The sequence below is a fragment of the Helianthus annuus genome, chromosome 10 (genome assembly GCF_002127325.2).
Source record: "Helianthus annuus cultivar XRQ/B chromosome 10, HanXRQr2.0-SUNRISE, whole genome shotgun sequence".
NCBI classification, from domain to species: Eukaryota; Viridiplantae; Streptophyta; class Magnoliopsida; order Asterales; family Asteraceae; genus Helianthus; species Helianthus annuus.
In genome coordinates, this window is record NC_035442.2 from 78,614,769 (window position 1) to 78,642,666 (window position 27,898).

The window sequence follows — 27,898 nt, forward strand, 5'->3', positions numbered from 1 at the left end:
TTATATAGATATTAAAATAACTTTTAAATATCAGTTTCAGTCTTGACCTGTAAAGTAAAGATTGTTTAAAAAATCATCATATTCTCTCTTTTAAAATGCATATATTCATTTGTGATTTTATTTACTAATCAATTCTCTCTTTTAAAATTACTAATCAAAGGTTCTTTTGTCGTTTTTCCCTAGTACGATGGATGATTGAAAACTAATCACAAAACAAAACTCGTGCCTTCACTGCACTAGTAGACATGGTTGTTGGTTGCTCTTGTCCTTTAGTGAACGGGCTTTTGGTCCATATGGTATGCTTCTTTTTTTCTTTTTCCCCCAACTAAGGTCATCCGTAGTCATAAAGCCCCTTGTGTGGCGTTATGCGACACGTGTCGTGCCACGTCACACGGGGCTTTATGGGGCGTTATATCACTAGAGCCCGTAGTCATAAAGCCCCTACCCATCATTACCTATTTAATAATTTTCAATTTTATTTAATTAATATTAAAAAGATTACTTGTTTGTGATTGGTCAAAGCTTAAAAAGGAACCAGAATCACGGCGCCATTAACATCGCGCCGCCTCCAATTTTTCGATCGATCGCGCCCTCCGTGGCGGTGTGCCGGCGCTATGAGGCATACCGCCCCATGCCATGCCGCCCACTACACATAACCTAAATGAAATACAAAAGATAAAAATCTTTGAGTTAAAAATGAAAAAATACAAAAACTTTTTTGAAAAACTTTCAATACATAGGTTACAACAATGTAGAGCAACAGAATATTGCTAATTTATATTTGTAAATAATAATTTTTTCAAATAATAACATAAGACCATAGGTAATGGTTAATGCCCACTAAGGGGCATTTTTCACCACATCATCATCATAATGCCCTTTTAAAAAAGGTGTAATGGTTAATGCCCATTTCATTTATTACTTTTCATTATTTTTCTTCTCTTTGGGCATTATTATAGAAATGCCCCTCACTCTTCATGCCCCTATAATGCCCATGAGTAATGGTGTAAGGGCATTATCAAAATCTTTCATGCCCTTATAAAGCCCCATTACATATAGATCGTGGATCGACTTGTATAACTTTATTAGTTGATCTCAAAAAGATTTCAGTATTATTATGATTCAACTTATATTTATTGGCTATTTGTACTTCTAAAAATATCCGCCAAATTCAACACCTAATCATTGAATTTAAGAAGTTATTATAATATGTATCTTTAACGTTATCGACTTATCTCCAACGCTCAGACATCGAAAAAATCCATCAAAGCCTGTAGGTGAGAGAGAGAGATGAGAGATCATTGGGAGGCGTTGTACGTGAAGGTTTGTGAGAAGGGAAGAGGAGAGTGAGAGAAGAGGGTGCCCGTGTATACTTGACGATAGAGGTAATAGTTATTAAATATTACTAATTTTTATTTTTGTCTTAATATATATTCAATTTAAATAACTTGGAGTTTCTTTTACTAAACCAAAGAGTAATAGAAGGGTGAAGCAAAGTATATTTTATATATATATATATATATACTAGTTGATAGACCCATGTACTACATGGGTTTTAGGATACACACATATAGTTGGTCGAGTTATTTGGAGAAATAAATGTATTTTCCTTTTATATAAACTTGAATGAGTTTTTCTAAAATAAATATGTTATTTTTGAGGTTGGTTGCGTTTCAAGGACATAACCATTACATGTTTTAAATTATTTTTTATATTTCATATTATTTCTTGCATCACACATCATATATATAAATTTTAATATGAATACATATAAACCTAATATGAACTATACATACGAACTTATCTTTAACATCTGTGAAAATGATAATAACAAATTATATATTGTTTATACTTATCTTTAACATCTGTGAAAACGATAATAACAAATTATAAACATGATAAGGTTTTAAATTTTTTGTTACATCAAATAGTGATGGATGTATAAATTTTTGGTTATTACATCTTCTTTTGATAAATATGTCTTTATTTATTAAAGTAGGGATATTATATTAAAGTATGGGTAAGTAGATAACTAATATTAATTATTAAGAATTAAGAATATTCAATAGATATAAATATGAATATAAGATTATTTCTAATATATATTAAATTCAATCATTTAATAGTTTTTATATTAATTTACTTATTATTATTTATTATATAGTTGATGTAGCATAATAAATTGCCACATGGCATTTTGGTGAAATACTTTTTATAAGAGAATGCCATTTGGCATTAAAGTTACCCTTTTGTTAGTATTTAGATATATAGTTAACGAAGTATCATGAATAGTAACTTTGTTTTTAAAATAATATATAGCTTATTATTATTTTTTATTTCGTATATATTATATTATAATATAATAATTTTTTATCATATTTACTTTTAGTAACATATGTTTACTTTTTTTCTTTTTCTAAAACCATATATTTCCTTTACCATTTTTTAATATTTCTTTTTTCTTTTCTTGGAACATATATTAATTTATCAAATAATTTGATACTTCTTTAATAATTTACGTTTATAACTTTTTTTTTTCTAAAAACTTAAGTACGTAGTTGTGCTTGATTTTTTCCCTCGAAATTCCGTTATAAATTTTGTTAAAAACAAAATTGTACTCAAAATAAAGTATTTATTTGGTATCATAAAACGGTACAATGATAAACTAAACTGTTCTAATGGTTTGGCTTTCTAAACAACATGCTTTATTTTCAAATCACGTTTGTTTACGTTATCATTTGCTCGGTTTCGCAGGAACCCACGACGTAAAAAAAAAACTAGTATATATTGATGATTAACTATGATGAATAGTAACTTTATTTTTATAATAATATATAGCTTTTTGTTATTGTTTTTATTTAATATATTATAATAGTTTATTGTTATATTTACTTTTAATAACATATTTTTATTTTCTTCCTTTGTTTAAAATCATATATTTTCTTTACCATTTTTTTTAAATTCTTTTTTTAGAACATATATTAATGTATCAATTAGTTTGATACTTCTTTAATAATTTACGTTTATAACTTTTTTTCTAAAAACTTAAGTACATGGTTGTTCTTCATTTTTTTATCTTTTTTTATTTCTTCCTTTTTTTAAAATCATATATATTCTTTACCTTTTTTTTAATAATTCTTTATTTTCTTTTTTTAGAAAAAATATTAATTTATCAATTAATTTGATACTTTTTTAATAAGTTACGTTTATAACTTTTTTCTAAAAAATTTAGTATGTAGTTGTGCTTATTTTTTATCTCGACATCCCGTTATAAGTTTTGTTAAAAACGAAGTTGTACTCAAAATAACGTATTTATTTGGTATTATAAAACAGTATGATGATAAGCTAAACCGTTCTAATGATTTGACTTTCTAAACAACATGCTCTATTTTCAAATCACGTTTGTTTTACCTTATCATTTGCTCGGCTTCGCCGCAACGCGCGACGTCCAAAAAAACTAGTTCAAATTAAGGGGCAACTTGTACTTCCTAATTTCATTTATTTCAAAATAAGAGGCCTAGCAAACTCATATGCGACCAATATTGGTGTGTTTTAAGGTTATGTTTGTCCAAATCAAATTTGGTTACGGTTCTCAGGATTTACATGGAATGAAAACTTGATCCGAAAAACCCAAAGTTGGGAGCTCAAAACCCGACCTTGGAAGCATTTTTAGTGTGCATCCATTAATATTTTTTTTTCTGGCTTTGTCTATACTTGACGGATAGGTTGATGTTAACCAATGCAATTAGGTGATGACAGATGTCAATAGTTTTTCGGTTCCTAAAACTAGAATCGAACTATTCAAATTACCTTGAGGATCGGCCTACTAAACCAACCTAGCATTTGTTCGATGATAGTATATGTTGATTCCAATACTAGCATTTGTTCAATGATAGTACATGTTGATCAGATCTATTTTTAAGTTGGTTTCTCCAATTTTATACTTGAATGTCCATTCCAACACTAACATTTGTTCAATGATGGTATATGTTTTGTGTTTACAATTGATGAATGTGTACACCTTAGATTTGTAGGGTAAAGTCATCACATGTTTCATTATAAAGTTTCATCGATAAGAGTGGATGTATGAAAAAAATAAACAAATAAAATGTACTTGAAGGTTGTATGGGGTTTGCGGTTGGGTTGTGTTCGGGTTTGCGGGTCTAGCGGGGACACCAAAAGGAGGGCGGAATGGATGCATGATTGTATAAAAATTAGAAGAAAGTGGGTTTTTTTTAATAAAAGTTGGAAGAAAGTGGGAGAGATCGTGAGTTTTTGTATAAAAAATGGTGTGAATGTGGGGTAAATATATATAGTGGGGATTATTTTAAATTAAAAAAAAAATGAATGTTACCATTTGAAAACGGTCGAAAATGGTGGCCCCCACATTTTTAAGCGTTATTTTTAAAACGCCGCAGGCATTTTTTTTCGAAAAAAACGCCCTAAAACGCCCCCTGTAATGGGGGGTGGGGCGTTATGTAGCGTTTTCGGGCAAAAATTTTTAAAAAAAACGCCCCATTACGCTTGGTCTTACTCGTCACACATGGCCGAGCTAGTGACTAGTGCTGCCAAGTGCATTTGGGGGGCACGGATTGATAACCACATGTGATGTTATCATTTACGATAAACGCATTACATCAAAAAATCAAACTCCTTGATACTCGGTTCCTATAATCGAAACACACGATGCATGAGATATCACGTTCTGTTGGCTACAATACCTTAACTGGATTACAAAGACGCTTGATGAAAGAAGATAATCCAGTATATGATAACCCAAGATGAGATAACAAAGTGTAAACAAATTTTACTATTTGATGAAAACATTACACAACATAAATCAATCACAGATGAAAACGAGACCAAAATTGAACATCATCTTCTAGGTTATGTTCCATATATATGTCTGTGGACAGGCTGGGCATCAAAAGCCTTGACCACTTGCATCCATGGTTTTTCTAAAACTAATACAGACCCTTTTGAAAGATGCCCCACAAATAAAACAGGTTCTTGAAATAAACAAAATTCGAAATTCTTCCTACTAATATTTTTAGTTTCTTTCGACTTGCGTTTTAATTTCAGTGTTGAAGAATCATGACTGTTTATATTGTCCTGGTCATCATCTCCATCTATTGGCATCCCAAAGTCAATCAAGCACATTGCCCTGAAAAGAAAAATAACAATTAATCATCAACCACTCGAGCTCATGCGTAAACAATTCTGGGCCCGCTTATGCTCGACACGGCACAATTATCATTTTATAATAACCTAATTACTTTATTTATATTTAGGTTAATAAGCCATTTCCAAACTCAATCCCAAACACCCCCTTATATATTTACATATAGTAAATGGTTTAAATACAAAAGCCTCTTGACGTGCAACGGTAAGCGACTACCAATATAGCGTGTGTAATTATGCAAATAACGTGCGTGATTAGGGCTAACCAAGCCCATTCGTAAATATGCAAAAGCCTCAGGGACTATCCGAGTAACAACTTGTCAAAGCACGGGGACTATCTGAGTAACCTCCATCCGCTTTGGGGACTATTCGAGTAACAACTTGTCAAACCATAGGGACTAAGAGTGTAATTTTGAAAAGTTGGGGATTAAAGGTGAAATTTCACCAAACCACAGGGACTATCCGTGCATTTTACTCTATATTATATTAATTAAAAAAAAATACAGTACTTATTTATAAGGCTTGTTTAGGCTTGAGCTCGAGCTCGTTTAAGCTTGACTCGATTCAAGCTTTTGGCAAGCCGATCTGAAGTAGTTCACGGGCAGCTCGGCTCATTTGCCTCCTAACCCCACTCTTAATAATATGCAATTACCAAAAAAAATTCCATATAACAGCATACCTGGCACTGTAAACGACGACGATTGAGGAATTTGTAGAAGGTGGAAACGTAAGCCCAATAACCTCTCCAGGGAAATCTTGATATCTTCGTGGCAAAACAAATGTATTGTGCATAGACCATTCTCCTAGCTTCTTAGCTTCCATGTCAAAAACGTACACTTGATTTGATGATGTGGATATTATCAGCACATTGCTATGTTTGGGAGTAAACCCTCCAGCTGTAACAGACGCACCATCTAATCTCGATATAAACCAGTGCTGCCTTTGTGTCTCTAGGTTAAATATATAGATATCTCCTAAACAGTTAACAGCAGCTAGCCACTGTCCATCTAAGCTAGTAAACATTTTTGTTATTGGAGGTTGAGTAGGTGGTAGTTCCTCGTCACACTCCTTACGACACGGAGTGAATCTATGTGTTAATTCCATGTTCCCAACATCTACAACCTGAACATTAATTAAAGATTTAAATATAATAAATAAACAAGATATAGATCATAAAGCACATACTTAAAGAGAGAGTGTTTGCTTACGTATATCATTCTGTCATGTCCGGATATCATTAACCGAGAAGAGTCAGAACTAAATAGCATGGAATGTGCAAAAGGTATAGATGACGGGAGTTTTCTTTTACTTATGGACCACCCACTTTTTCCGGTTCCATTCTTTTTCAACTCAAAAAGGCAAGGCTTCACATGACTAGAATACGCAAAGAACCTTCCAGAAGGTGAAATAGAGCTGCAGATGATCTTTCTCAAACCCCTGTTCTTAACTCGCGCAACTGTATCAGTAGTTGAAACACCACCATCTCGGTTCACTTCAACGGTTAAAAGATCTAACCAGTGTGGAGCCTGAACCAGAAGAAGATAAGTCAACCGGTCAGCAGTCCTGCACACCAGTTGAATCGGTGGTCTTTGCGGTGCAGGGCATATATCATGTGGAGCAAATCTGGTGAATTCATTAGCGGAATATGCAAAAAGCTTAGTGTCGTCACCAGCTGATATTAGCATCGGAATGCCCACATGAGCCCACTTGTTATAACTAAAGTCGGGCTTTTCTTTACTACGCGCTCTTTTTACTTTCTCTTCAGGCAATAAATCTGTTAGCAAATAAGTATAAGCATAAGAATAACAACACGTGTACCAAACATACTCCAAATAATTGCACAAACGCATACCTTCGCGACTTATGGGTACAGCAACAGTCAAAGCTCTCACGTCATGTGTATGGGCTCTCACATAACCAATGTATACCCACTTTTTCATCATTATCGAACTAGATTTATCCACAGAGAGCTTATATAAAATAACCTGAAAAAAGTTATATTATTAGATTAAGAAAAATAGGGTAAAATGCCATTTTCGTCCCTGAGGTTTGGCCAGTTTAGCAACTTTCGTCTAAAAGTTTGTTTTTCCGCATCTGGATCCAAAAGATTTGACATCTTGCCATTTTTCATCTAGCTCATTAACTCCATCCAGTTTTATCCGTTAAGTCAGGGGTAATTCCGTCTTTTTTGTTAACTTAAAGGGCAATTCGATCCGTTTCACTTTATGTACAAGCATTTAGCATAATGTACAAGTATTCACTTAAAGGGCAATTCGGTCTTTTTCACTTTACGTACAAAATACCCTACAGAGAAAAATGGATGGAGTTAACGGGTCAGATGAATATGGCAAGATTTCAAACCTTTTGGATCCAGATGCAGAAAAAACAAACTTTTGGACGAAAGTCACAAAACTGGCCAAACCTCGGGGACAAAAATGGCATTTTACTCCAAAAAATAAATAAATAAACACTCCACATATTTGCAAACAAAAGAAATTAAGTACCTGACCATCTGATCCAGCAGAAAACACCCTTGTATGGCTAGGGCTGGCTGCTAAAGCGTTGACATCGCCTTTATGGCAAGAATGTGCTTGCAATAGAGTTCCGTGTGAACTGTCCCAAAACTGAACACTACCGCTACTATCTGCACTCACAAGGGTCCCACACCTGAAAGAAACATGTATAATACATGAAGCTCGGCCACTCTTAGTCGATACAGGTTGCATATTATATATATATATACACACACCCCTCACAAATGGTTACCTCAGTGCAAGTATAGACCAAACACAAAGTTGAGACATGCTACCTAAACCTCCAAGACCAACAGTTATTCTGTAAACTTCATGAGACAGTTTAACATCCCAGCATCTTATGAACCTGCAATTAAATAAGGGTTTAAAATATACCAACAGTTTGAAATGCAAAAAAAAAAAAAAAACGGTTCATACCCGTCACTACTGCCTGAGTATATCCTTTTTGCATCTGTACTCCAAGTGACGCTTAATACACGACCTGCAATGAAAGCATAAATGTTAAATACTTATAGATATAGAATTACAAATGTCATGATCGAAATATGAGGCAGGTATCTCACCACCGACCCTAGGCAATGATTTATGGTAGGTGAATCCATCTGAACTTGAAGTGTTATATATTCTCACGCAACCATCATCACAAGCAAGTGCTATACTTGCATTTTCGATGATTGGTTCCTCGTGTAACTCGAGTGAATCAGCTTCAATCTCGCTTTCACTGGTGACATCACCATTAGCTATAGTGTGGCCATTTTCTATTGAAGCCAAATCCGGTTTGGGATTGAGCTGCTTCCTGCTTGAAGGTTGAGCAGCCATCTGCCATATGGACACACCGATGGGATCTACAACAACCTGCAGAATATGCAAAAACAATCTTTAAAGTCATCTGTTCAAAGCTGTGCTCGAGTTACTACACATGGATCTTTTCAGAGAAGTTTCTGAACTCTAGTAGAGTGGAAACAGAGAAGACATATTACTAGAAAAGTGTTGACTACATACATACATACATTGTCGCAAAAGCCGTAATGCTTTGTTAAAAGTTAGGGGTTCACTAGTATTATTCACAGGTACAGAATGAACATATTCTTTTGTATAATGTAGAAACAAACCTTGTGTGTCAAGTGAAACAAGTCCCACTCCAACACCGATCCATCAATACTTGAGGAAAACAATCTACCCGCCGGGGAGCCACACCATACTAACGATGAAACTCTCAAATTAGGGTCACCTTGTATCGTCTGCAACAGAATTAAATATTTCATTTATAACCGAAACAATAATAACAAGGAAAAACGTATGATGCATACCAATTGACAGTGCCAACCAACGGCACCGGGGGAAACGAGCCATATCTCAAGCGAGCCGTCTTCTCTGGCGGCGGCGACTTGAGATTCGTCGAGGCTGGTGGCTAAGGCGACTATGGGTGAAGGGTTCCATTCGATTGAGGTGCTGCTGCATTTGTAAAGGTCGAACATGCTGCTGGTGGTGGCGACTCTTAAACCCTAGTTTGTTTCTGTCTTTGTTTTCTGCAAGCGAGGTTGGAGACAGTGTTACCGACTTACGTACGATGTTAACTTAACTGGGCCTGGATGGATGGATGGATGGATGGTTGGGCTATTTGATATGCTGATAGGTTACCACTTAAAAGTAAAATGATGCTAAAGCCCGATAACACTTGCAAAATATCAATCAAATATAGCTAGGACTTAATTTCAAATTTTGTCCTTTATCCTTAAATCTATTTTTAGACGGTGTCTTTTATGTTTAAAATTGATGAGTTTTGTATTTAATGTTTCAAAATCTTGAAACAAATGTCCTTTAGACCTAACCCAGCTAGATTTTTTGATTAAATCAGATCACCCTAATGGTATTTTAGTCTTTTTACAATTTATATATATTAAATAACTATAAAACAAAAACAAATTAATATAATATATTATATATACTAATATAAATAATATGTATGTATATATTTCACAGAGAACCCATCTTTAATATCAATCTTTACCTTTTTCCTTTACTCTCTCTACACCCTCTCTTTACCCTTGTTCACCGTCACAAAGCCACCAACAACCACCACACACACACACACACAACCTTCACCCATCACCATCATATGCCACCACCCTTTTATCAACCCCGCCACGAAACCCTAATTGTACCTAAACGATCCATCGGACACCCTAACGCTACCACATCTCTTTGCTGTCGTCACGTAGGTTTTGCCATCAATCCTCTAAACAATCTACCTACTGTCATCACATCTCTCTTGCCGAAACTTGATTCTCATTTCATCCTCCATCATCAGATTCTCGGATCTGATATTTCGGCCAATCTTACAGATGGTGTGGATTGAACAGAGAAGATACCCATGTGTTTGTTCATTTATTTATGTGTTTATTCAGACCTATCTCTTCAATCATGTGTTTATTCATACAATTTGGTTTTATTGTGAAATTATGGGCATCCAGATGCCAGACTAGAGGAGCTGCTTGGTCAAATTTTAGGAAAGTATATTCCCTCACCTCTTCCAATAAAATCAGTCCCAGCAACTTCATCAACCTCTAAAATTCTAAAATGGTCCTCAGATAAAGCAAGCCATTAATTGATAATAGTCAGGGCCAATGGAGAAGTGAAAAAGAGTTCAATGAATAGTGTGATGAGTCTAAAATTTGAAGATATGCAAGATCTATTGGATCTTCCACTCGAAAGTGATGCTGATGACTTACTCTCTGAAAGATTTGAGAAGCAATTTAAAGCCCAAATCAGAGCTAAGCTGAAGAGGAATAAAATTTGATCAAATAAACATTTGTTTTGGCATCATCTATTCTAGGGGGATTGTTGGACCTACAAAAGAACAGATGATATTAAAAATCCAAAACATGACCAAGTGATCAAGAAATAAACAGAAATTTGAACTAGATTCTCCTCAAAGATAGTGAATCTTGAACACCTAAATCAGAGCATCTATTGAAGACAAGCAAACATTTGATCAAAGCCTTGGAACCGTTGTTCATTAAGAAACAAGGTCTGTTGAAGCCTAAAGTCTATTGAGAGCAAATGTCTGATGAAAAAGACCAAACATCTGTCTGGCCAAACAGGTGTTTAGATCAAAGCAAAAGAGGATAGTCCAAACAGAGGTTTCCTAATGTAACAGTACATGTATTTTTTTTTTTTTTTTGGTAAAGGGTTACCCCGGTGATTTTATATCAAACATTAAAACCAAGTAGAAAGGCTAACAAATGCCTCCTAGTTCTCTTAGCGGCATACCACTAAAGAGTAAAACAAGAAACAACCATACAAAACAACCAAATTCTAGAATAAAACACAAACTAGAGACATGGTCTTCAATCTTCAAGAAGATCTTCCTTGTTCAGCTTCCACTCCTCCAAAAATCGCTTCACATTGGATGTTTGCTTGTACTTGAAGAATATTAATTTCGTTCTCACCATGTTTATAATAATGTCAACAATCTTCTCCGGAGGCCTCAGCTTGTTACTAAAGAATCTCGAGTTCCTTTCATTCCAAATGGTATAAGCCGTCGCTGCAACAAGCAATCTGCTACCCACCGCATAAATAGCTTTTGACTTTGCTCTCTGAACCAGCCAACTCGTGATCTCATCCCACGATTCCTGAACCGCGTTCATATCAACCTTGTTCCGCACACTATGCCAAACTGATCTGGAATAACTACATTGAAAAAACAGGTGGTCATGTGTCTCTATATCCGCATAGCACAATAAACAGCACATTTGGTTCATAGAACCCGTAACTCTATGCTGCCATTGTATCATACGGTCTTGTGTCCAAAGTTTCCTCATGAAGATAAGCCAACATAAGAATGCATGTTTTGGGATATTAAACGACGACCAAACCACGTTAGTCCAATCCACTGGCTCTCTTCGAGTACCGATAGACTCCCAAGCCTCCCTAGACGAGAAAGGGAGTAATTTACCCTCCGAATTCATCCACAAAACTTTATCTGTGGCATCCGAAAGGTTCAAAGACCGAAGTTGAAACAAGGACGGGTATACCATCCTCCATTCATCTGGCCAAGCCCACTCACCATTATGAATCGCGTCAGCAACTTTTGATTTAATAGAATATCCGTATCTGGCCATTTGACGAGGGGTAACAATATTTGCAAGTGGACATTCAGCACTCCATTTGTCAAACCAAAGAAAGGCAGTCTGGCCATTTCCAACTTTACACCACAAAAACTCCCGGAAAATATGCATGTATTTCATTAGCTTTTTCCAACCCCAAGGGGAGTTGGCTTGAATAGGGACATCCCATAAACTACGACCACAAAGCCTATAGTTTCTAACCTCCACAAAAACTCTCTGCCCGCTAGAAGACTATAAATATGATACGCCATCAAGGACTTGTTGACATCTGAAATACGCCGTATCCCCAAGCCACCCTCGAGTTTTGGGATGCAAACCTCTTTCCACGCTACTTTAGCTCTTCCTTTAGAAACATTACCATGACCCCAAAGGAACCATTTCATTTTGCATTCAAGCTCCTTTATTATACTAACCGGAAGGATGAACACTGATGCCCAGTAAGCATGTATAGACGAAAGCACCGATACCACAAGTTGGAGTCTACCAGCAAACGAAAGAAACCTGTTTTTCCAATCATCAATCCGTTTACTCATGCGCTCCACCAAAACCTTGCAATATTTGACTAAAAGCCTCGATGCCAGCAAAGGAACTCTAAGATACTTAATTGGGAGTTTCCCCTCGTCAAAAGGAACGAGATTAGCAATTCTGGCCTTAACCGAGCTAGAAACATTACAATAAAAAATTATGTTCTTGGCATTACTAGGGATCAGACCTGAAACTTCCTGAAACTCCTTCAAGGACCGCACAATGACTTTAACCGAACCAACATCACCCCTAGCGAAAAGGAAGAGGTCATCGGCAAAACATAAGTTAATGATCATTTGCTTCTCACACTTGTTATGGAATCTAAAGGATGCATCCAACACAGCAGCTTTAGAGAGAATCAAAGTTAACACCTCCATCACCATAGTAAATAGATAGGGAGACATAGGATCTCCTTGACGTAAACCACGTTTACCTTTAAAATAGCCATGTATATTTCCATTGATACTTAAAGAAAACGAAGCTGTCGTGACGCATTCCATAATCCATGAGATAAAAAGAGGCCGAAAACCAAACCCATGAAGAACATCCCGAAGAAACCTCCAATCAACTGTATCGTAGGCTTTTTGAATATCCACTTTCATAGCACACCTAGGAGGACCAATTGAACGATGATAATTATTCATAAGCTCCTGAGTTAGAAGAATGTTATCAGAGATTCTCCTACCCGGAACAAAAGCCGACTGATTGATGCTTATAATATCCTTTAACCCTTCAAGAATCCGGCTTGTAATTATCTTACTTATAGTCTTATAGACCACATTACAACACGATATAGGCCGATAATCTGTAACCACTTCAGGAGTAGTAACCTTTGGGATAAGGGCCAGAAACGTGTGGTTAACCTCTTGAAGCATTCTACCTGTCACAAAAAATCAATCACCGCCGCCGAAACGTCACTACCAACAGTTGACCAAGCTTTTTTAAAAAAAAATCGGACGTAAAACCATCCGGGCCCGGTGCTTTGTTTTCACTAATAGAGAAGATGGCGTTCTTGACTTCCTCTGGAGTTACCGGCCGACACATAGAACTAGCCACGAGGGGGTTCAGTTTAGTAGAGAAGACATCACTGTTGACCCTACTCACCATACCACCATTCGTTCCAAGGAACCCACGAAAATGAGTAACCAACGCCGTAGAAACTTCCATTCCTTCATACATTTTCCCCGTGGTATCTTTAATAACATTTATTTTATTCACGTGATTCCTACACTTCACCATATGATGGAAAAACGCAGTATTGGAGTCACCTGCCTCTAACCATTTTTGCTTTGCTTTTTGTTTCAAGAATCTCTCTTCGTCTAACGATGCTTCCAGATATTTCTTTTGACAAATGCCCTCAGCTTCCTTAATTCCTATATTGAACGGATCACCATCCAACGAACTCTGGAGATTCTCCAGCTCGGCTTTCAAGTCTATCACTTTCTTATGGAGATTTCCTTGGTTACGCAGTAGCAGTCTCAACGGATGTTTTAAACCCTTAAGCTTCTTGACTACACGAAACATCGGAACCCGCATCACTTCCTCGGCCCACCCACTATTCACCACCTCCATAAAGTCTTTTTTATGTGTCAAAAAATTAGGGAACTTAAATGGTTTTGGTTTATTACGAGAGGCCATACGAATTTTTAGAACACCTGGACAGTGATCAGAAATCCCATTCGGAAGAAATACACCATAAGCATCCACAAAGGCATCCACAAAATTAACATTTACCATTATTCTGTCTAACTTCTTCCGGATCCCAACACCATTCTTCGGACGTTGATTCCATGTAAAGTGCATACCATGAGCCCTAACATCAAACACTTCAAGAGCATTAACACAATTATTGAATTCTTTCATTGCAGCCGTGAGAGTAGAAGACCCGAAGCACTTATCTTCCAAATTCAGCACCACATTGAAGTCCCCCATGATAATCCACGGGTTCGAACGAACCACTCCCTTATGCATCCTTAGAGAATCCCACAGCTTCTTTCTTTCTTGGTCGCTATTGCTCGCATAGACAAACGAAACATTGGTCATAGATTTATCTTTTTTAAATATAACTTGAACATGAATCACTTGATCAGTAGCATGCACAACCATGACATCAACATTATCCCCATTCCAGCCTAGCACAATTCTTGTACCTTTATTACATAAACTCCCATTCGAAGTCCAATCCCAACTTCTAAACACATTCCTGCAAACTGAGTCAAGATTCGCTACCTTAACATGAGATTCCAAAATAGCCAAAACCTGCAGCCCATTATCAGTAATAAACTTCCGAACCTCCTTTTGTTTTAGGGGATGGTTCAGACCCCTAATGTTCCATGCGGCAATACTATCCATTGATAACCCCCTGTGCAGGTGTGCTTGCACCTGTTTTTGTAGAAGTACCTGGTTCCGATCCGTCTAAAAAATTATATCCCCCTATCTCATCGTTAAGTCTGACCTCCTCAGCTTCCGAGGCCCATTCATCATCCACATCGTTCAAGGCATCAAAGGCATTGCTAGTATGAATTTTCGAACCATTGGCTGAACTGGGTTTAACAGCATCCACCTTTTCGGGTTGTTTATCAACTTTTTCGGTTGGTTTTTTTGGCCTATATATAAATCGCTGCCTATCTTTAACGTTAAACTGATTTTTGGCCCCCTTTCTCTTGGTATTCCCACTCTTAAATCCCTGATCATCAACATCCTCTTTTGCATTAACTCCCTTATTCGGTTTCTGATGAACATTAGCTGGACATTCTTCAGCCCCATGGCCAAACACATTGCAAGAGTCACACCGTGGAGGCTTCCACTCATATTCCACCCTAATAATACTCTTAATGAAACCTCCATCTTCAACATTTGGGATGGCCACCGTTACATTGTCTTTTAACTCCTTTTCAGCATCTAATTCCACAATAGCTCTAGAATAACTACTCCTTCCCCACGAGTCCAAACACATCTTAGTTGTTTCATTATCAAGCACCTTAGGGGCTCCTATTTTAGAAGCAATCAAGCTAAGCCCATCCTCTGTATATGCAGCCAAAGGAACATCATGCATCTTAACCCAAACAGGTATCTTTTTCAATTCTTCCTTTTTAAGTTCAGTATTCGGTGACCAATGTTTTAGGAAAAGCGGTATATTTCGAATTAGCCAAGGACCATCTTGCAGCACTTGTTCCATACCCTCTTTTGAAGTAAACTTGAAAAAGAAAAACCCCTTACCGTTCATCATGCACTTTTGTAACCCATATTTATCCCACCTATGGCTCACAAAATAATCAACTACCGTAAAGGCTAACCTTTTCCCTAGAAAATACCCGAATAGCACATTCTGAAATCTATCCTGAACTTGTTTCACGGAAGCAATTGGAATAGTAACATCAGCATCAACACCCTCCACAGCTTTAGAGTTTTCCAAGAACCGAAAATTTACCTTCTGAGTAGGCTTAGTTGACGCAAGCTTTTCTGCATATGACTGGCCTTGAACGCTACTGGTCTTCTCCAGGTTTGAGATTCCAGGCTCCGTATTTTCCTGATTGACCATGAAACCCTTTTCAGCCGTACCACTAGGGTTTGCATGGGAATCCTTCATTGCCGCCATAAATGTTAGATTTGCACAGATGTTTGCAACAGTACATGTATTGTATTAGTGTTTAGCATAGTTAGATCAGATGTTAGATCAGATGTTAGTGTTTAGTGTTTAGCATAGTTAGATCAGATGTTAGGTTTGCATGGGAATCCTTCAATCCGTAACAGTACATGTATTGTATTAGTGTTTAGCATAGTTAGATCAGATGTTAGATTTGCACAGATGTTTGCAACATCAATGGAATCTTTTATGTTAGAAATGTTAGATGTCACTATCAGGATGATGCTAGTCAATCACAAACAGAGCTTTCGTACTTAGTAAATAGATCTCACCTGTTAGAGATCTATCCATCACTACACATCACCTTTTCTTTTGTACAAACAGTCTTTGTTATAGTGATGAATCTGAGGGAGAATCTGTAAAATCAACATTCTTTAATACATTTGAATCATTGTGATTATGAAAAACAATTGTTGATAATGATTTCTCATTTGTGATTACTTATCTTTATTACAATACAAAATTGTTTTTGAGCTTAATTGTTAGTTTTTCACAAACCTTGTAAACTCAGACTCAACACATTTACATACTAATTTAACATGTTGTTTTAAAGGCATGTGGTAACTTTACATGTTTTCCAATGTTACACATTTTACTGAAGCGTTACAGAAAAGTTCAATAAGACTCCAATAGTGAGAAATATTTTCAAGGTAAATTTATCGAAGTGTGGCAAAATAATATAGACAAGTTATTAAATGACTAGAAGGGGCTGTAGCCTACAATTGCATTTCATACTTCATCATTACAGTGTTCCTTTTAATTTGGATTATTTTCATGCAGGTTTTGGAGTATCTGGCTGAAACAAAAATTGTTACGCTGGATAATATCTTAAAATCTTCTCTCCTGGACTTTCGATGTGTCTTTAGTGTTGTAGGGTCAATATGCTGGGAACAACTTATCTGTTTATTTTTATTTTTAGGAGCAGATGAGCACTTTTTTGTGTTTGAAAAAAAAAGTGTTTTTGCACATTTTAGGGTGAGAATAAGTGAGATAAGTTGTTTTCCATAAGCAACTTGGGATTGCTTATTTCACATTGATTATTCTTGGGTGGTTTAAGAACTGTAAGCTTTGGTTGAATGTTATAGGTTTTGTTATAAACAAGTGTGTTGGTATAGTTACAAATAAAACATTATTACAATCTCAAAACAATTTAGGAGACTCCATACATTAGAAATACACATTGAGAACTATCAGCCCGATTGACCCATTCCGCTTTTAGCTATTTTTTCGTGTCCCGTTTGGCTTGTTCAACATTAGCCAAATAAAAATTTCCACATCTAAGCATACCATACCATACCAAAGCTTACAGTTCTGAAACCACCCAAGAATAATTAATTTGAAAGAAGCAATCCCAAGTTGCTTATTGAAAACAGCTTATCTCACTTATTCTCACCCTAAAATATGCAAAAACACTTTTCTTTCTCCAAACACTAAAAAGTGTTCATCTGCTTCAAAAATAAAATAAACAGATAAGTTATTGTCTATATAGGTGATCTGAAACACCCTCGTAATTGACATAACCTATATTTATAAAGTGGGCATGGAAGTGTTTAAAGCTCAGCCCAACCCATACAACTCAAGTATGTTCGACCCATTATCTAACTCGTCCATTTTTTATATGAGTACATCCACCACCAATTGTAGAATGCATAATGGTTATAAAAGACTGCTATTTTTGTCCAGAAACCAAATAGGCCGTCACCTCTGTAGTATTTCAAACTCTAGAGATCGCACTAACGCATCATGACCCAGAGAAGCACAAATAAAAAATAAATTTTGTTCGACCCATACTACTCAAATATGTTCGACCCGTTATCTAACTCGTCCATTTTATATCAGTACATCCACCACCAATTGTAAGATGCATAAAGGTTGTAAAAGACTGCTATTTTTCTGCAGAAACCAAACAAGATTTTAGACCATCACCTCCGTAGTATTTCAAACTCCAGAGATCGCGCTAACACATCATGACCCAGAGAAGCACAAATAAAAAATAGAATTTTTACTTGGAACAATTCTCAATCGTGTTATCCATTTTTTTGGTTAATAGAAATGAATCAAATAGCCAAACGCTTGAAATCACACATTAATCATTATTACACAGATTAAGGGGGTGTTTGTTTTTTTACAGAAGTACTTCAGAACCTCTTTTATCTTCCCCACGCAGACCACGCGCAGACATAGGGGTCTGCAGCTTGTTTGTTTTTTAGAAGGGTTTTCATTAAAAAACCTCTTCCTCACCTCTGTTTCACACAGATGTGGTCATAAGACTTCTTGCCTCTTCTCAAATCTTCTCCTTTAAAAAAATTAAACCTTAATCTTTCACAGCCACACCCACAGCTCCTCTCCAATCCTCTTCACGTCTGCCATCGCTGCACCTCCTCCGGCGCCGCCCCCACCTCTCGACGACCGCCACCTCTCGGCGACCTCCACCTCTCGACGACCTCCATCAGCCTGCTCCACCTCTCGAGTCTCGAGACACAGGTATGTTGTTAATCTTTTGTCAAAATTGCTCCTTTTCTTGTTTGTTCTTAGTTTAAAATTGTTGATTTGTTAATAATGTGAATGGATCCCTGTGTTATTGACCTGTAGATGTTCACGTGAATGGATCCCTCTGTTATTGAGCTGTAGATGTTCACACATAGCATGAATTCAATAATGGGATTATAATGTGAACTTTTATAATAAAAATAATAATAGGTAAATGCATCTAGAAGATATTTTGGTATTTTGTGGGATTTGATCGAAGCATAAGAATATGCTATGTCTTTGTATTTGACTAGATACTTCAGTGAGTGACTTGAAGCACTGGTAATCAGTTTCAAATGTAAGAACACATGAAGCACTGGTAATCATTCAAATGTAAGAACATTTTCATGTATGTTGCTGTTATCACTCTTGATGACACTATATGTATAGGACAATTGAATTTTTTAGCTAGATGTGCTTGTACGCACTACAGTCGTGTATTTCCTGTTAGTTTGGTATACCAGGATCATACGAACGGACATTGTTTCAAGTTATAGGTGGACTATAGAATACAAGAACAGTGTCATTATATCGGAAGGATTTAGGAGAAATTAGATTCATTTGAACCATAATTTGCAACTCAGTATTAGCCTTGCTTATTTGTGCATCTATAATGAAGATTGTTATTAGTTCCATATGAATGAGATTAGTCTATACATCATAAGTAATGGATTTAAACTACTGGTTGGTTCCTGTTGAATGTGCAGATATGGATTTAAGGTACAAAACTTTTCTTGATGGATGGGAAATAAATCCAAACGTGAAATGTGTTCTGGTTGAGGGAAGTTCATCATGTTCATTTCTGTAATCTGCTTAAGACATGAATGGGTGATTAATATTTGGTTATTGTATAATATATTATTTTTGTTTAAATGTTAAAAAACTCTTTTAAGTTAAATAAAATCAGTTTATTTGTATTTCAGATTATTTCAGCAACTTGCAGAAGTTAAAATAAACAGTCTTCTTCATGCAAACTGCAGAGGTTTGGTCCACCTCTTCAGCTGCAGATGTCTGCAGATGTGGTCCGCAGACTGTAGACGTTTTACCTCTGAAAAAACAAACAGCACCTAAAATTGTAACTAAATTATTTAACTTTAAATGTCAGCAAAACCCGACTTGCACAGATCAAAACATGGTATTATAATAAAAAATAGGCCAATGCAAGTTAATTTCAATTCAAAATGCATGAACTCTGCCATCAAAATTTCCAGTTAACCCAATGTCATCACAGACGACATGAAAAAGAATTTTACTATTAAAGAAAACAAGATTATCATATCAGAAGACACATTACACAACATGCGTTGACTCCAGGTTGACCAGATAGAATACGACACCAAAACTGAACTCTTCTACCTAACCTCTTCTAGTAACACCTTTGTCAGGACTTGGTCTATGTCCCGTATATATGTCTGTGAACCGGCTGGGCATCAAACGTCTTAACCACTTGCAACCACGGTTTGTCTACAACCAACACCGAACCTTTTGAAAGATGGCCAACGTATAAGACAGGTTCTCTAAACGCACAAAATTCAAAATTGTTCCTACCGCCATTTTTGTTGTCGCAATCGTGCCCCATCAACTTACGTTTCATTTTCCCGCTCATTGGACTGTATAGCTTCTTTAATGTCGAATCATAACCTTTCACTTTCTCATAATCTTCATCTCGACCAATAGGCATTCCAAAGTCAATGAAGCACATCGCCCTGAAAAGTATAAACTAGATTAGAAAACATGATTGGGTAGTTTTATTTTACATTTTTACCCTCTATTCACTCATAAAAACATACCTGGCACTGTAAATGATAACCGCTGTTGAATTTGAAGATGGCGGAAACGAAAGCCCAATAACCTCTCCCGGAAACTCCTGATATCTCCGTGGCAAAACAAATGTGTTGTGTCCAGACCAATCACCTAACTTCTTAGCTTCCACATCAAAAAGGTACACTTGATTTGATGACGTGGATAATATTAGCAAATTGCTATTTTTGGGAGTAAACCCTCCGGCTGTAACAGATGCACCATCTAATCTTGATATAAACCAGTGCTGCTTTTGTGTCGCTAGATTAAATATATAGACATCGCCAAAACAGTTGACGGCAGCCAGCCACTGTCCATCGGGACTAGTAAACATTTTTGTTATTGGAGGCTGAGTGGGTGGCAAGTGCTCGTCACACTCCTTACGACAGGGGGTAAACCTATGACTTACTTTCAGGCTCCCAAGATCTACAACCTGAAATATTATTATAAGATTATATTACAATCTGTAATACATGTCAAGAAAAAGTTTTTAGAGTCGTAGATCTCAGTGGGTGCAGCCTCTCTATCTTCGAGATAGAGGAAAGGTTCGCCCCCATACCACCCTCCCCAAACACTACCAATAGCTTCGCTATGAGTGGATTTTACTGGGTACGTTTGTTTGTTCAACACATAGACTGTGGTGTATAAAGCCAAAAATGAAGCTAGAGCTTCACGTACACGTGACGTTTCTCCATGTACAACTAAACAAGCTTTATATGCAACTAAAAGCTGCATTTGTCTCATCTCTTTTACATATTAGCGTTTTTATCATATCCCACTCGTACAAACTCCAATCTTGACAGACTTTGACCTAGATGTTCATCACTTCTTTATCACCTCGTGTGCCTCGCATTTTTAAACCAAGATATAGACACACATACATATAAATATACATATACACACCTAGTAGAAGGTTCAGTGGAGAAACCGACTCACACAAACTCCGAATAGACTCATTCCAGCAGCATGGGAACTAGCTCGTCAAACCCTATAATATATATGTGTACATATTTAGGGTTTAGCTTTTATGATTTAGGTTCTTTTAGAATTTAGGTTTAAGTGTGTTATATTAGGGTTTTGATTTAGGGTTTAGCTGTTACGGTTTATAGTTCAGATATTACAGTTTAGCTTATGGTTTAGCTTTAGGGTTTAGGTTAAGGGTTTAGAGTTGGGTTTGACGAGCCGGTTGCAATGCAGCTGGAATGAACCTAATCGGAGTTCTTTTGAGTCCTTTCCCCACTTTTTCAGTGTTCCCCATTGAACCCAAGTCATAGTTGTCAATAACGAGCGTAGCGATCGCTATCGTTCGCTACGTAGCATCTAGGTCTAGGCTCGCTATTAGGGTTGTAGCAATTAAACATGCAAAATGGCAGCGATAGATAGCGATAATAGCGACAGTTATTATTATTTTTTTAAATATAAATAGCAATTAAATATAGCTATAAAAAAGATGGATTTTGGGTTTTTGTTAAATATACATCATACATGTAAAATAGCATATTTTGATATAATATACATATAAATTTTCTAAAAAAATTTCTAGTGTGTCGCTATTTATAAAATAGCGGCCGTCCGCTGTTTATCGCTATTCGCTATGTAGCATAAAGGCACCTTATCACTATTCGCCATCAACAACTATGAACCCAAGCCTACACACATATACATAAAAATACCTACACACATATACATAGAGAGAGAGAGAGAGAAAGCGATTGCTTACATATATCATTCCATCATGTCCCGAAATCATCAGACGTGAAGAATCAAAAGTAAAGACCATGGAATGAGCAAACGGTAAAGACGAAGGAAGTTTTCTTTTACTCATAGACCACCTACTTTTTCCGGCTCCGTTTTTCTTCAATTCAAAAAGACAAGGTTTCAAATCATCAGAATAAGCAAAAAGACTTCCGGAAGGTGAAATAGAGCTGCAAACGATCTTTCTCAAACCCTTGCTCTTAACTCGAGCCACCAAATCAGTAGTTGAGACACCGCCAGATGGACCAGAAACATCTCTTTTCACGTTAACCGTAAATATATCTATCCAGCGTGAAGCCTGAACCAAAAGTAGATAAGTAAACCCATCAACTGTACTGCACACTAATTGCATAGGTGGTCTTTGTGGTGCAGGGCATATATCATGTGGAGCGAACTTGGTAAACTCGTTAGCAGAATATGCAAATAGCTTAGTGTCATCACCAGCTGATATAAGCATCGGAACTCCCGTATGGGCCCACTTGTTGTAACTGAAATCAACAGCTTTATCCCTAATACGAGCTCTTTTCGACTTCTCTTCAGGTAATACATCTGTCCAAAAACAAACGTAAAATGAATAAGTGTTAAACATTAAGTCAAACAAAAACCGAGAGCATACCTTCACGACTTATGGGTACAGCAACAGTCAAGGCTCTCACATCGTGTGTATGAGCTCTCACGTAACCAACATAGGCCCACTTTTTTATTGGCTTGGAAAGTTTATATAGAATAACCTAAATACAAAAATTATTGAATCAATACATAACATCCGATCAACTATGACTCACTCAAGCTATAGCCAAAATTAATCTTTAAAAATTGTGAACGAAATATTATTCATACCTGACCATCTGATCCGGCTGAAAACACCTTAGTATGACTGGGACTGGCTGCCAAAGCATTGACATCACCCTTATGACAAGAATGTGCTTGCAATAGCGTTCCATGTAAACTGTCCCAAAATTGAACACTGCCACTACTATCTGCACTCACAAGGGTCCCACACCTGTATGAACATGTATAAAAAACAATCAAATTACTAAGATAAACGCAATGTTACCTATGCGGGCTGAATACACACATACACAAAGATCACATTTACCTCAGAGCAAGTAAAGACCATACGCATAGTTCAGATCCACCCCCTAAACCTCCAAGACCAACGGTGATTCGGTATACTTCATGAGACGTTTTAGCATCCCAGCATCTAACGAGCCTGAAGTTGTTATATAACGAAAAAGGTGAACACTTGGAAAATAATCAACACAAATCACAAGGGAAAGTGTAAATGGTGTATACCCATCACTACTCCCTGAATATATCCTTTTAGCATCTGGACTCCAAGTGACACTTAACACACGTCCTACACATAAACGATTAAAAGTACAATAAATACACAAATTATAATAAAAATGGAAAAGTAGTGACAGGAACAGGAAGTGTTATCTCACCATTGACTCTTGGAAGCGATTTGAAGTAGTTTAATTGATCTGATTCTGAGATATTATATAATCGCACACACCCATCATCACAAGCAACTGCTATACTTGCATTTTCAGTAAACGGTTCCTCGTATAACTCGAGTGAATTGGCTTCCACTTCACTGTCACTGGTGACATCACCATCACCATCTCCGTGCCCGTTCTCTATTGAAGGCAAATCTGATTTTGGATTGAACTCTTGCCTATTCAAATGATGAGCAGCCATCTGCCATATAGACACACCAATAGGATCTACCACAACCTGCATATAAGATCAGTTAGATTTTACGAAGACCGCCCTACTTGTTGATAAATTCTAAAACATGTATGTAAAAGTGTTATTCAGTTCAGTTTCCGGTTGAACAGAAAACCGCCCTACTTGTTGATAAATTCTAAAACATTTCATAATGCATTTTTAAAAAAAAAATTATTATGTCATCAGCAAAGTGTAATTCTCAACCATACTAGCACATGATTCAGGTTAATTATATGTTAATAATCTTACTAAATAAATTCACAGATTAGAAAAGCCTAAATAAACAAACCTTGTGAGTCAAATTAAACAAGTCCCACTCCAAAATCGAACCATCAATACTCGACGAAAACAGCCTGCCAGCAGCACCCGAACCACACCACACGAGAGACGAAACTCTCAAATTAGGGTCACCCTGTATCGTCTACACAACCAAAACCAAACCAAACCAAAAGTGAATTCAAAAGTTACACAACAAAAACACACCAAACCAAACAACAACAAAGAACATAACAATATTACCAACTGGCAGTGCCAATTAACGGCACCAGGGGATACAAGCCATATCTCGAGTGAGGCATCTTCTCTGGCGGCGGCCACCTGAGATTGGTCAACGCTGGTGGCTAAAGCCACTATCGGCGATGGATTCCACTCTACGGAGCTGCTGCTACATTTGTGGAACTCGAGCATCTCCGCCGTCGGCTTTGGTTGAACCCTACACTGGAAATGTTAAAAGAGGGAGGGAGGGAGGGAGGGTTAAGGATATTGATTGGTCTTAGAAATAAAGGGCATACATCATCATATCATGGCTTCTATTTTCTAGAGCTTAAACTTGGGTCCTTTGAGTTTACAATTAGGCTACAAAGATCCAACCTTTCACAAAATTACACTAATGGTCCTTGTCGTTTAACAAAATTTTAAATTTTCCTCCATAGCTTTACACACATGATCCCTATAGTTTACACTTTGTAACGCATTTGATCCCTAACTTTTTCCAAAACTACATGGATGGTCCATGTGGTTTGCACTTTCTAAACTGGACTTGCTAAAACCTTTAGATTTGTTGATTGAAGACTAAATGTGTTACAAAGTGCAAACCACATGAACCATTCGTATACTTTTGGAAAACTAAGGACCAAATCCAAAATTCTGATAACCACAGGGACCATCCGTGTACTTTACTCTTAACTTTTTCATCAACCGGTGGAAATCCCCCTGCTCTATGTAATGGAAAACAGTACTCGATATAGTTTATAATGCCAAAGGAAGAACACTAAAACCGATTCGTATTAAAACCATACAAAATGAATATCGGTACCAACATTAATGTTTTTTGGTCTTTCGGTTAGTGTCGGTTCGGTTTTGATATTGGTATATGTCTCGCTTACAACACAAAAAAAAATTATACTTTGAATACATCTCTGTTTTTAATAGAATTTATATCGGAATGATAAAAAAAAAAGATAAACACAACTATGTATGTAGATTTTAGGAAATGTTTACGAATGTGAGTTATTAAATAAAAATCAAATTAAATAATGAAAATATATTATTAAAAATAAATAATAATTGGCCACATGGAAGAATGTAATTGAGATAAACACTATTATCCTAGTTACCTTCTAATAGCAACTAGTTTTTAGGACTCGCGTGTTGTGACGGGACTTTAAACTCAAAAAACATTAGACTAAAACGTAAAACATCTATATTTTCTATAAAAGGAGAAATCCCAATGACATAAGAAAAGCTGATGTGGCAGCCAGAGAGGCTGTCCAACAATGCTTTTCTTATGTCATTACCGCATCATAAAGCCTAATATATATATATATATATATATATATATATATAATCATTTTAAAATCTATCTAAAAGTCTGCCTCATCCCAAAACTTCTGCCCATATCTATTCTTTTAAGCCAGCAGAGGTTGAAAGTCTTTCCTTTGGCAAACGTATAACTTAGAAGATTTTTTGAAATTGCTGGTAATTTCAAATTCAAAATGCTGGGGGATATGTAATTTGCAATTAATGCATGTCACTCACTCACTTATGTCAATCATTTTCTTATATAAAGGTTTTTTCCTCATTTCACTCCTCATATTTACATTTTCGTGTTCTCTGCTTTTGTATTTTCAAACCACACTTACAATGTATCTCTCCCTCAAATCCCTTCTTCTCAATACTCGACATTTGTTCATAAAGGATAAGAGAAAACGGAAGCTCTCTCTGACCCACTTTCAGAACAAATTTTGGGGATATGTGGTTTGCCTTGATGATGGTAATGCCATATATATAATTATGTTTGTTTGGTTTTTGATTTTTCGTAATTGTTTTTTATCTGAGTTATGACTAAATTATGATTGTGAATGATTTGAGCAGATGATGAAGATGATTGTTCTACAGTTGTTTCCAGCATCATTGTTCCAACATCGTTGAAAGTATGTTTTTTTTTGGTAATTTTGAAATTTTGAATTTTGAGCTAATCTACTCTAATTCTCGCTTTATATTTCAGTCTAATCACAATTGTTTGAAATTCATACAATCATCTGCGGGTTATTTTTGTTTTGTGGATTTTAAACTGTTGATATATTCCAGCTCTGTTTACTTCGAGCGACCAGTGGTAGAAGTATATGTGGAGCCATAATGGTTTTAGAATATGTTAATATGGATATTAATGGTATTAAATTAAACACAAAGAAAGATTATTAAATATACGGTTAAATTAATCTGGGTTATGACTAAATGATGATTATGAATGACTTGGCTAGATGATGATGATGTAAAATCTACAGTGGTTCCTACTAAACGCAAGAAACGATCTGCTTCTACTATAAGATAAGATTTTATTTAATAAGATATATAAGTAGATTCAGTTTGTTCTTTCCTGCCTTTTTGTATTAAAAGATGCATAAAGTTTGGAATTTTGATGTATAGAATGTATACTTATAAGATGCATACACTTCTGCAGGCTCCGATTATTTAAAGCAGCTCTTTATCAAGCAAGTTGAGGATTAAGTGTAACGCCCTACGTTCCGCTACTTAGTCAATACTAGCGAGTCTCGTTATACTTCCCACCTTGTGATGCTTAATGAAACTATTTGAGTCTTAACCATGTTAAACTATGTGAAACTTTTACTCTATGTGTTGATTTCGTGATGCTTTAATACATGAACGATATGAATCTTGACTCTTGTGAATCTTGAATCTTATAAATCTAGACTTTCGTGATACTTTGAATCTTGATACTTGTTACGCTAGAAACTTGACACTTGATACTTATTGAACGAAAAACTTTGATACTTGGTTGAACGAGAAACTTGATACTTATTGAACGGGAAACTAGCTTAAACGCAGACTTGAAACACGGAAACTTTTGTGTTAATTATATAACAATACCATGTAATGGTTACTCACAATAATACGCAACGCAACACTTAGTCTAGCTCGCAAAATGAACCAAAGTCGGAAAACTAGCAAACGGGTCTCGGCTGTCCGATCGGACATCCGATCGGATGACCATCCGATCGGATAACCACCCGCTCGGATGACCGAATGGCCATTTGACTGAATAGCCATTCGATCGCTTGCACACATTCAACCACATGCACTCTCAGTCACTTTAACCAAGATTTAAGCCCATTTCGTAAGTATTTCTCCTAAATCTTTGTACAACTTTCATCATTTATCACTTCTACACCATATTCTTCATCAAAATCACACGAACACTTCAACTTTTTCATGAAAACCAACTGATTTGGGCCTCTTAAAGGTGGTTTCCACTCAGTGGCTTGTGCAAACTGTTGTGGAGCATCATTTAATCAAGAACGGCCCTAGATCTAAAGGATTTTCACAACTTTTATACAAAATCTAAAGAAATCTCACACTTTTACACCAGATCTGACGGAATTCCACATGTTTCCGTTTCCGGCTCAGATCTGATGAACACCACGTTTTACAACTAATTTTCGGACTTTTCTTCGATTTTTTTATACAGAACATGGGTAAAATCAGACTGAAACAGACTTTCGGCTCATTCCTTAGCCGAAAGCCGGCTTGAAAACTGAATTCCA

At 36.3% G+C, this 27,898-nt stretch overlaps 2 protein-coding genes and 2 long non-coding RNA genes across 4 annotated transcripts; 2 read left to right on the plus strand and 2 right to left on the minus strand.

Moving 5' to 3' along the window:
• Positions 1 to 4,782: 4,782 nt before the first annotated feature.
• LOC110884870 (WD repeat-containing protein PCN) lies at positions 4,783 to 9,311 on the minus strand. The gene is made up of 10 exons (XM_022132571.2): positions 9,026 to 9,311; positions 8,828 to 8,956; positions 8,279 to 8,570; positions 8,133 to 8,196; positions 7,948 to 8,061; positions 7,686 to 7,848; positions 7,034 to 7,166; positions 6,390 to 6,955; positions 5,861 to 6,303; positions 4,783 to 5,164 (listed from the first exon to the last, which is right to left on the minus strand). Exons 1-10 carry the CDS (start codon positions 9,191 to 9,193, stop codon positions 4,888 to 4,890), a joined length of 2,349 nt encoding a protein of 782 aa, XP_021988263.1. The 5' UTR covers positions 9,194 to 9,311; the 3' UTR covers positions 4,783 to 4,887.
• Positions 9,312 to 18,158: 8,847 nt separating this feature from the next.
• LOC110884872 lies at positions 18,159 to 19,472 on the plus strand. The gene is made up of 2 exons (XR_002561648.2): positions 18,159 to 18,500; positions 19,253 to 19,472. It is a non-coding gene; the product is annotated as an uncharacterized LOC110884872 (long non-coding RNA).
• A 238-nt stretch (positions 19,473 to 19,710) lies between these two features.
• Positions 19,711 to 24,616, minus strand: LOC110884871 (WD repeat-containing protein PCN). The gene is made up of 10 exons (XM_022132572.2): positions 24,354 to 24,616; positions 24,124 to 24,255; positions 23,549 to 23,840; positions 23,397 to 23,460; positions 23,200 to 23,313; positions 22,941 to 23,103; positions 22,717 to 22,831; positions 22,066 to 22,649; positions 20,336 to 20,778; positions 19,711 to 20,251 (listed from the first exon to the last, which is right to left on the minus strand). Exons 1-10 carry the CDS (start codon positions 24,519 to 24,521, stop codon positions 19,939 to 19,941), a joined length of 2,388 nt encoding a protein of 795 aa, XP_021988264.1. The 5' UTR covers positions 24,522 to 24,616; the 3' UTR covers positions 19,711 to 19,938.
• A 1,272-nt stretch (positions 24,617 to 25,888) lies between these two features.
• Positions 25,889 to 27,032, plus strand: LOC118483314. Its single transcript, XR_004870317.1, has 3 exons — positions 25,889 to 26,106; positions 26,208 to 26,266; positions 26,797 to 27,032. It is a non-coding gene; the product is annotated as an uncharacterized LOC118483314 (long non-coding RNA).
• The last annotated feature ends 866 nt before the right edge of the window (positions 27,033 to 27,898 follow it).

What these genes read in the sequence shown, in the direction of transcription:
- LOC110884870 (XM_022132571.2), bottom strand. Translation starts at nt 9,193, where the DNA reads ATGTTCGACCTTTACAAATGCAGCAGCACCTCAATCGAATGGAACCCT. An exon ending in TGTACCCATAAGTCGCGAAG is followed by an intron (nt 6,956 to 7,033) that starts GTATGCGTTTGT and finishes ATTTGCTAACAG; the next exon opens with ATTTATTGCCTGAAGAGAAA. An exon ending in GTCGTCGTTTACAGTGCCAG is followed by an intron (nt 5,165 to 5,860) that starts GTATGCTGTTAT and finishes TTTTCTTTTCAG; the next exon opens with GGCAATGTGCTTGATTGACT.
- LOC110884871 (XM_022132572.2), bottom strand. Translation starts at nt 24,521, where the DNA reads ATGCTCGAGTTCCACAAATGTAGCAGCAGCTCCGTAGAGTGGAATCCA. An exon ending in TGTTTAATTTGACTCACAAG is followed by an intron (nt 23,841 to 24,123) that starts GTTTGTTTATTT and finishes TCTTATATGCAG; the next exon opens with GTTGTGGTAGATCCTATTGG. An exon ending in ATCGCTTCCAAGAGTCAATG is followed by an intron (nt 23,461 to 23,548) that starts GTGAGATAACAC and finishes GTTTATGTGTAG; the next exon opens with GACGTGTGTTAAGTGTCACT.